This window comes from Primulina eburnea, chromosome 11 (genome assembly GCF_022965805.1).
Source record: "Primulina eburnea isolate SZY01 chromosome 11, ASM2296580v1, whole genome shotgun sequence".
NCBI lineage: Eukaryota > Viridiplantae > Streptophyta > Magnoliopsida > Lamiales > Gesneriaceae > Primulina > Primulina eburnea.
This window is the reverse complement of record NC_133111.1, coordinates 38,699,956-38,710,790: the sequence shown is the minus strand read 5'-3', so window position 1 is coordinate 38,710,790 and position 10,835 is coordinate 38,699,956. Positions and strand designations below refer to the sequence as shown.

Below are 10,835 nucleotides of genomic sequence, written 5' to 3'. Positions count from 1 at the left end.
TAATTCCAAATCCAGTTTTCCCACCATATTCAACCCAATATTTCCAAATCTCATCTAAGCTCACAAATTTCATATCAATCTTAGGCTTGAATTCAATATCTGAACCACAATCCATCAAGAAACTCTGCTGATCAATTAGATTTGTGTCTTTATACATGAACAATATTACGAAACAAATATTTGTTGAGCTGAGCACTTCTACGTATATGAACAAATCCAATTTACATATGCATGAAAAATGGTGCGAAATAATTTCAAACATCTTATGCAAAAATGAGAAATTGAAAAATAAAAAAATGATTTTGTTGCAAGTTAAATATTTGAACTTGAATCCACAACGTGAATGTATAAGAACTATGAAAAATGTAGTATCATATATTTATAATATTTTAGCACAATGATTAAAATCCATAAAACTAACCACAGAAATCAAAAACACTAATTTGATTTGAGATGCAGTTTATCAACAATTACAGTTTATAACCATGACAAATATAATCAAGTTTTTGGAAATCTTAAAGTTTGTTGCAAGAAATAACTTCCTTTGCTGGTATCATCAAGAGTAGCATGGAGACCTGGGTTGTTGGAGGATTACTCTTTAGACGTCATTACCCTGATACTTAATGTTAATATTTTGGATTGACTAAAAACATACAAAAAAATAGAAGAAAAAAATAAAAATGAATGATTGAAAATGATTAGTCACATACCAGTACTAAACTAAATAAACCAAAATATTCAATCTTCAAATCATTAATGAATTTTAATATACTAAACTCAAATATTGTGTGGCGCACGGTTGTTTGTGGAGAGGACAAAAGAACATGGAGTTGATGTCTGTTTGTGGAGATGACAAAAGAAAATGGAGTGAAATTTGGGCCCAATTTTTACAAGCCCGATTGAAACAAAAAAACACACAAGACTATGTCGTTTAATAGCACGGCATTATATGTTGTTGTCCTCTCTGCACAGGCAGAGGATCTGGTTCCATTATGAACACCTCAAAACTAGAAAGCCAGTTTATTTTAGGTGTTCTAGTGGAAAATCTTGGGGAAATGATTTTGAAAACAAAAATTGTATAATTCTTTTAAGTTTTTGGGAAGATAATTTTTTAATATAAAAATCGAATAATATCAGATGAAGTTATACATACTGATCGATACAACCTGATTAAAGCTACGAAAGGCCACTAAAACGATAAACTGCTTATTTTCTTTTCCAATTTATAGCGACAAAGGACTGATCGAAAACATCGGGTTTTTAGAGTAATACAAGAAGAAGACAAATGCAAATAATATAACTAAAATTGCAAACTACATCGAGTGTAGGGGCGAGTGAATTGAAGAATATATGGGGAATGAAGCATCTAAAAAAACCGATTTTGTTACAGCAGTAACTATCTTTAAACATAAATTTTAAGACAGTTTGCTTAACATTATCTGCGAATACTATGTATTCTTCAATCAATTTTTACCGACGAGAATAAGTAATGGACAAAGTAAAAAGATGTAAGAAAACCGATAGTGCCAGTAGAAAGCATAATTGCAATCGCCATTATCAGCGAGTACCCAACATAGAGAGAAGCTGACACAGGCCCACTCAAACTCTGGAGGTCGAAGATAAGGTAGTTTATTGAATAGAGGAACACGTACAGTGCAACCGAACCCGAAGCATAGAATGCTTTCCACCACCACATCCAATCCTCGACACAGAGATGCATGTACGTTAGGACAACAGAAACTTCAGCACAAACGGTTACTAACAACAACATTACAATGAGCAAGAAGCCAAATACGTAATAAAATCTTCCAAGCCAGATGCTGGAGAGTATGAAGAACAGTTCAATAAAAAGGGTTCCAAATGGGAGAGTTCCGGCACCAAGAATTAGAAGCCACGAGGGATATTTGCGTGAGGGGATCTCTCTTGGGATCTGATTGGTTCGGACAGGGTATTGTATCGGCTCAGCTTGTGTGCCTAAGAATCCTCCAACAAGAGTGAGTGGCACCGAGATACAGAACCAAAGTGCAAAGAGTGTGAAGTACAAGGAAATGGGAATAGCACCTGTGCTATTACTTCCCCAAAGGATGAAATTCAAAGCTGTCAAAATAACAAAGACAATTCCCGGAAAGAAGCATGCTACTGACCAAGAAACTGATCTCCACCCTTCAGATGAACCTTTCATGGTCCTCCACATGCGTACACTTATATAACCAGCAGCAATTCCGAGGAAAAGATAAAGCATTATCATACCGGTTAACAGCATACCTCGTGAAGCCGGTGACATGAAACCAAGGGCTGCAAACACAAGAGTGACAAGTGTCATCCCAGTTATCTGAAGTCCATTTCCGACCATGACACATAGTAACTTTGAGTGGAATGGTTCTCTGAATACATCACCAACCACAAGCTTCCATCCAGAGAGCTCCTCATTCATCTGCGCCTGGGCTTCTTTGTCCAACTCTTCGTACCTCGTCAAATCTCTTCTCACCGTTCTCAAGAAGATGACAAAAACGACGCCTGCCAAGAAGAAAATCACCATCAATGAGTTCAGAATTGAGAACCAGTGCACACGGGATCCTTCCATCTTCAGATATGCATCCCAACGAGATGGCCACCTAATGTTGCTTTTTACAAATGCAACCTCGTAGGTAAACGATACCCGTTCTTGCTCCCTAATAATCTGAGACTTGTCAAGCTCCTTTGGACAACTTACAGATGTATTGTTATCATAAATGTGGAGTTTTGACATCTTCTCGGGATCATTCTTAATGCTGCAAGGAACAACCTCAAAACCAACAATCTCATAACCTGAAGCCTTCTTTTTATCAGATTGTGAAATTATACCCATGCCTTCTTCTCCAGTACCAATAATCTCCACACCTGCTCCGTCATACTCGTGTATCAAAACTGTAAACTTGACATGATTGATAATGTAATCATTGTCACTGTTGGCAGGAGTGTAACCAACCGGGAACCCAGTCCATTGGATTTTAAATCCGTTTTGCTCCGTATACCTCATAGCAGGCAAATTGTCAAGATTGATGTTAACCTGATACATATCTCGAGTCCTCTGTTTCAAAAGTTTGACCTCGTGGTCACTCAATGGAGGCGTAGTGCAGAGGTACACAGTTTCGTTAACATTCATTCTGAAACGGTATGGAGAATTGTCGATTTGATCTCCCATTAGAAGTTCTCCTAGATTTTCAGCACTTTTCTTGATGCCCCCTTGAGGTTTACAATAAGGAAGACTGTAATAGCTGAAGGGAAGCTCGGTTTCAATGGAGGTCAAAGAATTCACTTTTGCATAAATCTCTTCCCCTGTTGAGTATGTATGCATATAACTTCCAGGTAGATAAAAACCTTTACATGCTTGCAATGTGAGTACCAAGTAGATGAAAGCAGTACATAATTTCCTTCTTGAAATCAAGTGCAACTCCATTTTTAGTAGAAGGAAAGCACAGAAAATGTCCTGCAACTTGCTGAACCCAAGCTAGGATTGATGGCACATTAAAAAAAAATATTCTGCAATCGGATAAATTGAATTTAGCGACTGAATGAAGATCAATAATTAAGTATCACTAATCATGTCATGGTGGAGGCTTTTCAACCAATAAACACAGTTAACATGCAGCATTTTCACTCGATGACACTAGTTAGCTACAACTTCAATTTGTGAGTGAGTGCAAACACTGAGAAACAATAACAGAAAAGAGAACATATATTTCGAGTCCATAAAAAAATTCAGGAAGCCTGACATTGAACCACACAAAAATTATATTGATGTATGAAGTTTTGTCCTGTCTTCCACAGTATTTACATATGGACATACAAAATCTGAACATGGAATAGTGATTTACTTAGACACATCAAGCCAAGCCTAGCGTCATGCATATTTTTCAAACAAGAAAATCAACTAAAGACGCGAGGATCGGCAGAGGTTAAAAATTTACGAGCCTGTTCAAGCCACATTTAACATTGAACAAAAGTGTTTCCATGCCAAAGATAGTAGCATGATTAAACATAAATCAATTATTCAATTTGCACCCCACATCAAGCAGTCAAATTGACTCTTTCCTACCTGAAAAAATACCAGGAAGATCCAATCTCTACAATGATATAATGCAAGTAATCATAAATAAGTCAGATAACAGATAGTATTCCAATTAGACATTTGATTGGAAATGAGCGGATAGCTACTGTACAAATGAGAGGAATATGTGCAAGCTCAAGTCAACAGTATGCAGTCATCAATAGCATTCCGTTATGCACATCATCCTTTACAATAATTTTAATACGAGTAAAGCAAACAATAAACTAAGCAGATGTTATTAGCAAATTAACCACAACAAATCGAACGTTAACATCTTCACTGCACAAGCACGCGGAGTATAGAAGTATAATTGCACACCTCGCACCTAAAAACTGCGTAGGCAGAATACAAGCATATATTGAAAGAAAAATAGAGAAATGCCAGAAATTTGAAATCTCAATCACAAAATTAGAAAATTAAAACATCAATCAAAACTAACATCCCATACGTGGATCTTCACACCCACCCAAGAAAGGACTCCAACCACCGACATTAACGTAAAAATCACAGATAAGTAAATCCAATCGAACTTTCAACTAACCTACAATTTTCCAGAAAAATGCAATCATAATTTTACGTTGGCCTACATTGCAAAAAAAAATAATAATAATAAATAAACACCCGTACTAAGTGTTAGGAGAAACACATACCAGATGCAGATCTGAGCTCGGATTGCGCGTAGTTAGGGTTTATCGAGAATTAGATAGATTTATGATTTTTATAAGTGAAATCATGTGATTATGTGTAATAGGTGCTTGCATGTTATATCATCCAGCAAACGCCCAGCTGAATCGCGTGGATCTGAAGTATTGAGTGTATACTTGCATGACATTGGCTAGATGAAAAGACATCCATGCCCCTTCTCCGAATCAATTTGAATATTTGCTATCATTTTCTTTTATATTAATGAAAAAATTGATCACACGAATACACAATAAGTTTTTAGATAAATTTTACATCATTTTTAAATCCCAAAAAAAATTTCAAAAAATAATAATACTCGAAGGTCAAAAACTTATGTAAGACGGTCTCACGGATCGTATTTTGTGAACATATATCTTACTTGGATCATCCATTACTTTTTTATGTTAAAAATATGAATTTTTATTATGAATATTGATAAAGTTAACTCGTCTCACAGATAAAGATTTGTGAGACCGTTTCACAAAAGACCTACTCTACTTGAAGATACTAGTGACCAAAAAAAATAAATTTCTTATCGATCTCCTTCAATTGTGTTACATATATTACTCTGCTACTTGTTAATATATGTAAATTCGTTCTCCGTCATCATTCTCAAATGATTTCGAGCAAAGATATTAAGTTTGATGCACGAGATCGCACAAAAATGATTTTATGTTACACCGATGTGTTGTGATTATGATGCATGCAAGAATGGGCTGCTGCTTTGAGAACACCCACTACATATAAATAAATGTTAGGGAAATTTCACGAAGTTATTTTCTTAAAAAAAGAGTTGATTTAAATAAAGAAATTTGTTTTAAATAAATTTATACTACTTTGATATTTTATCCATGGTTGATGGATGTGTAAAGCCCAATTTGAATTATTGTGCCCATTTAAAATATAAGTTGGGTTTGGTTCATATTTAGTTATGGGCTCCTTGTAGAAATCTACTAAAATTAAGCTTAGACCAAATAGGGTCCAAGACATTAGTTTTTTTAAAGTGTACAAATATGTGAGATCAAGGGAGGGGTCCGATCGACAAGAATAATAATTAATTTCTTTTTATGAATTTGATGTCGATAAATTGACGAGTCTAAAAATTCATTTTGGCGGATTAAACGTCTCGTCTGAACTTCCATTGCAATCCGGCGAGCATGTGATCTTCGGCTCTAGTAGAATTTCGAATGACTCCCTCTCAAATTTTCGAATTTTAACAATATTATGTGTCATTATTAAACATTAACCTATCATTCATCCAATATTAATTATAAATTTTTAAATGCAAAAATTTATATGAGACGAGACGGTCTCACGGGTTGTATTTGTTAGACGGGTATCTTATTATTTAGGTCATCCATGAAAAAGTATTACTTTTTATGCTAAGAGTATTACTTTTTACTATAAATATCGATAGAATTGATTCGTCCTACATATTAAAATTCGTGAGACGATCTCATATGAGACCAATCATTTTTAAAATACTATGATAAACCACTAACATTACATGTTTATCTAGAAGATTTTTTATTTTTGTTCAAAATCGACCCAGTTGAAAACCAAATCGTCAATATCAATTTACATAATCAGGATTTGCCCATTCCAAGGCAAGGAAACATAAAAATCAACAAATTTCCAGGGCAAATGTCTGAACCAAAGTTATTTATTTATTTATTAACCAATTTGTCGTGGTTATTTTATTTTTTGCTTTTTTGTCTTTTTGCTAATGGACAGAGGCGCGCATTCAAAGCAGAAGACTGAATTTCTGCGTTGCCAAAACTACTGAATATTTCATTAATGCCACAACGTGACAGCACGCCTCACACTCTTGTTTATTTATTTTAAAAATAAAATTATTTATTTATTTTTGGATATTTAAAAATACGGGACAGGCAGATATATGCCTAATTTAAGATATGACCCCCTTCTCCAATTTCCGGTCAATTGTTGTGAAAGGTCTATTGTTGCGAAAGTGTATTGATCTGTCTCGTGAATAAAGATCCGTAAAATCTCACACAATTTTCTGTTTCAAGATTTTGTAAAATTACATGAGAAGATAATTTGTAATCTTCTCACCAGTGAAAATATATGTGTGAAATAAATGGGAAAATGTTTAAGAACATAATTCGATCAAGTTTCAAGAACCATTATAAAGCTAAAACAGATGCAAAGAGAGATCATTTTAAAGGGTATAGATATTCATATAATTTATTGTAAGAATCGAGAAATGTGGGTAACCTCCGAAATGATAAAGCAAGAAGCAGAATAAAACAAGCTTAAAAATGTTCGGTCCCAATGTTAATTAAAGAAGCCGATCTTTGTATCAAATGTCAACTCTTACTCTTTAATCGCATATAAACATGATGCTAACCGATCACCCAAATCTGAAAGAAAAGTTAAGAACAAATAAAGGATTAAAAATGGTCACAAAATTATAGATTGAGCCGTCCCGCCAATATCACAGTACCGGCAGCGCCGCCGCAGCACAACCACCGTCAGAAACCGATAGAACAGCAATGGGTCCAGAAGTCAAACCCCATTTACAAAGACGAAACTTGGAACCGCCCCAAGTCAAAAACACAGCCGAAGAAAAGAAGGCGTACGTACATTCGTTTTCTTGGCAGCTCCATGCTCAAATTCAGCTCTCACGGCTTCCATTCTGCGCCAGAACTCTTTCCACCGCCGGCAGCCGCGGGAGAACCACCCTATTGCCATATAAACGGGGAAATCTAGAGTAAATGTTGACATTCTTTTTCTCTACGCACCCATCCAAGAAAATAGTAAATCTACAACGGGGTTTTGGGAAGAATTTCAAATGGTATTGATATTTGTTTTTTTAATCTTCCTCTTGTTCTTCCAAGTACGTGTTCCAATGGCTTTGATGGGCATTCTTGTCTTTTTGCTTCGAAATCAGAAGCGTAAAAACATTTTTGAAACAAGAAGAAAGGTTGGGACATGCCAATTTGCTTTGGTTCGTGGTTTTAAAAAACAATTATTTTAATATAATTTTTGTGTTTGTGCAAATAGTATTTGTACATATACACTTAGGCATAATTTGGTATAAATGATATGATTAGTATGAGATATATAATATAAGGATAAATCAATATATTGAATATTTTGTATGATTTTAACAAGAGTGATTAAATTTATATATTGGATTGTAACGACAAAATTAATTTTATCATAAAAACTTTATTTTTCTTGTTATCGAGATCATGCGTTTGCATATCTCAATTCTTAAATGATGATATATATGCATGTGTGTATATATGTTTCATTGTTATAAAACAATTAGAGTGAGTCTCATGTGAGACCGTCTCACGGATCATAATCTGTGAGACGGGTCAACAATACCCATATTCAGAATAAAAAATAGTACACTTAGCATAAAAAGTAATACTCTTTTATGGGTGACCCAAATAAGAAATATGTCTCACAAATAATACCCGTGAGGAGTGGGTCTCATGTGAGACCGTCTCACGGATCATAATCTGTGAGACGGGTCAACCCTACCCATATTCACAATAAAAATTAATACTTTTAGCATAAAAAGTAATACATTTTCATGGGTGACCCAAATAAAGATCCGTCTCACAAAATACGACCCGTGAGACCGTCTCATACAAGTTTTTGCCTACCCGTGAGACCGTCTCACATAAGTTTTTGCCAAACAATTATAAAGAAAGTATTTATCAAATAATCTTATATATTTTAAAATTTTAATTTGTTGTGTGCAATATCTAGTTTCTTTTTCACTTTTTTATATATTTATTTTATTTATGTTTTACGTTTTGATTTTTTTTATTATTTCATGAGTTTATAATTTGATTATATATTGATATTTTAAAATAAATTATTGGCGAAATTTTGAAATATCTCAAGTTTAATAAATAGAATAGATTAATTTTAATACTAACTATTTAGCTTTAAATTTTAATAACAAAAATATATTTTTAAAATTTAATAAACTATGTATGCCCTAACACAATATCAATATCAATATTTTTTCAAAAGAATATCTAAAACTAATTTAAATCTCAATGGTTGAGAAATAGGGCAACAATGTCATTTCACAAAATTTATTATTTATCATGAAGATATCCTTACACATTAAAATTTAAAGGGATGTCTATTCCATAGTAGATCAGCATTATCATGGGTTCATCCAATTTTTAAGGACTTTTAAAAATGAACCAAACATGGGATAAAAGATGATTATTTAGTTATCAAATGTAACAAACTGCCTTAGATTATTATATAATTTTAGCTTGAATTAGCCCTGACAACATAAAATGGATTAAAATTTAATTGGATCTATATCATATATATGTATCTTATATAAATAAAAATATTATATACGAATTCCTTAATTTTTAAAATCTTTTTTGGACAATAAGTTTCCATTTTAATGCGTAGAAGTACTAAAGTTCTGTTGTCCCCGGTGTTGCTAGATTTTCGCTATATTTTTGTTCCTTTTTTAACCTTTGGAATTGAGGAAATCCCCATCGTATCCCTTCCTGCAGTTCCATGCTCCCAACAGTTGAATACTGTTTTAGCTTTACTGACCAAATTTTGTCAATTTCAAGGCCCTTTTTTGTCAAATTTATTTTATTAATATATCTTTATTATTTCGATTTTTATTTATCCAAAATATATAGTTTAATTTGTAAGACGTAGCTTCTATTAAAACAAATATAAAAATTTGTGTGAGATGGTCTCACATGTCGTATTTTGTGAAACAAATATCTTATTTTAGTCATTATTATTTTTTATTGTGAATATCGATAGGATTGACCCGTCTCAGAGATAAAAATTCGTGAGATCGTTTCACAACAGATCTATTCTAAAACAAAACATCTAATTAAATTATTTCTTTTAGTAAATTTTCGAGGATGCCAATAACTGAGTTCAGAGAGTTATTGAAAATTCGTAGTTCAACTTCTTGATTTTTCGAGTGACTTTATTTTCGGCTCCACATTGATGTTTATAGGGTAATTTTCACCATTTTACATTTAATTTTTTTAATCCAAATTAACTTTTTGTAAATTATTGTTCACCATCCATACATAAACAACACGAATATTTTTATATGAACCACAAATTTTAGAAAATATTGATAATTATCCTATTTCATATAAGCCACGCAACATGACGTAGACCAAACAATGCTTTCATTGTTTCTTTTTGTGTGTATATATATATATATATATATATTATATATATATATATATATATATATATATATATATATATATATATATATATATATATATATAGATATTGATTTCAAAATCACCAACAAAATGGATATTTTCTTATTTAAATCCAATTTCTTTTCCGAGTTTGAGCGGTAAAAAAAAACTTTAACCACGTGACAAAAAAATTAATTCATAAAAGCAAATATATTTTATATAAAATGATAAAGCAAATTTTTTTTATATAAAAAAAACAGGTTTTATAAGAATAATTAGCTGCCCCACCACTGCAGTTATAATAAATTACATTGTTTTTTTTTATGAGCCCAGTAGGCGAATGTTATACAATTGAGTCTCGAATATGAGATATTATTCAGTACTCGATTTCAAAATAAATTCAAAAAATAACAGCCATTTTTTAATATTTTATTAATAAACGTCAATGGTTCTCACAAGAACACAGAGTACTATTATTATTATTAGTTATCTGCACACGCGATATGTGTGTACAATTTTTTTTATCATTATCAATGGAAGTGAGATTTGATAAATTATGGATGAACTAAATTGATATTGGATTGTTGAAATAAAAAAAAAATAAAAATAAAAGTGTGTGTTGAAATAAAAAAAAAAAACCAAAAACAAAAATGTAATATTATTATCAAAGAGGGGTAAAGTTGGAAGAAAACGTTGATATCCTTTCTAGCTGGTTACCATCATATCCTTAACTTTAATAAAATAGAGTGAGTGAGTCTCATGTGAGACCGTCTCACGGTTCTTAATCTGTGAGACGGGTCAACCCTACACATATTCAAAATAAAAAGTAATACTCTTAGCATAAAAAGTAATACTTTTTCATAGAT

General features: G+C 32.5%; 1 protein-coding gene across 4 annotated transcripts; it reads right to left on the bottom strand.

The window, feature by feature from the left end:
* Positions 1 to 1,190: 1,190 nt before the first annotated feature.
* On the bottom strand, positions 1,191 to 4,893 carry LOC140805869 (transmembrane 9 superfamily member 12-like). Of its 4 annotated transcripts, none has more exons than XM_073162215.1 (2): positions 4,741 to 4,893; positions 1,191 to 3,522 (listed from the first exon to the last, which is right to left on the bottom strand). In XM_073162215.1, the coding sequence occupies exon 2, from the start codon at positions 3,437 to 3,439 to the stop codon at positions 1,460 to 1,462; it is 1,980 nt and encodes a 659-aa protein (XP_073018316.1). In that variant the 5' UTR covers positions 3,440 to 3,522; positions 4,741 to 4,893; the 3' UTR covers positions 1,191 to 1,459. The 4 variants fall into 4 exon arrangements, with proteins under 4 accessions (XP_073018316.1, XP_073018318.1, XP_073018319.1 ...); XM_073162217.1 differs by having other exon boundaries at positions 1,191 to 3,479; XM_073162218.1 differs by having other exon boundaries at positions 1,191 to 3,469.
* Positions 4,894 to 10,835: the final 5,942 nt, after the last annotated feature.

Bases quoted from the DNA above. Each gene is read 5' to 3' on its own strand.
- LOC140805869 (XM_073162215.1), bottom strand. From the start codon at position 3,439: ATGGAGTTGCACTTGATTTCAAGAAGGAAATTATGTACTGCTTTCATC.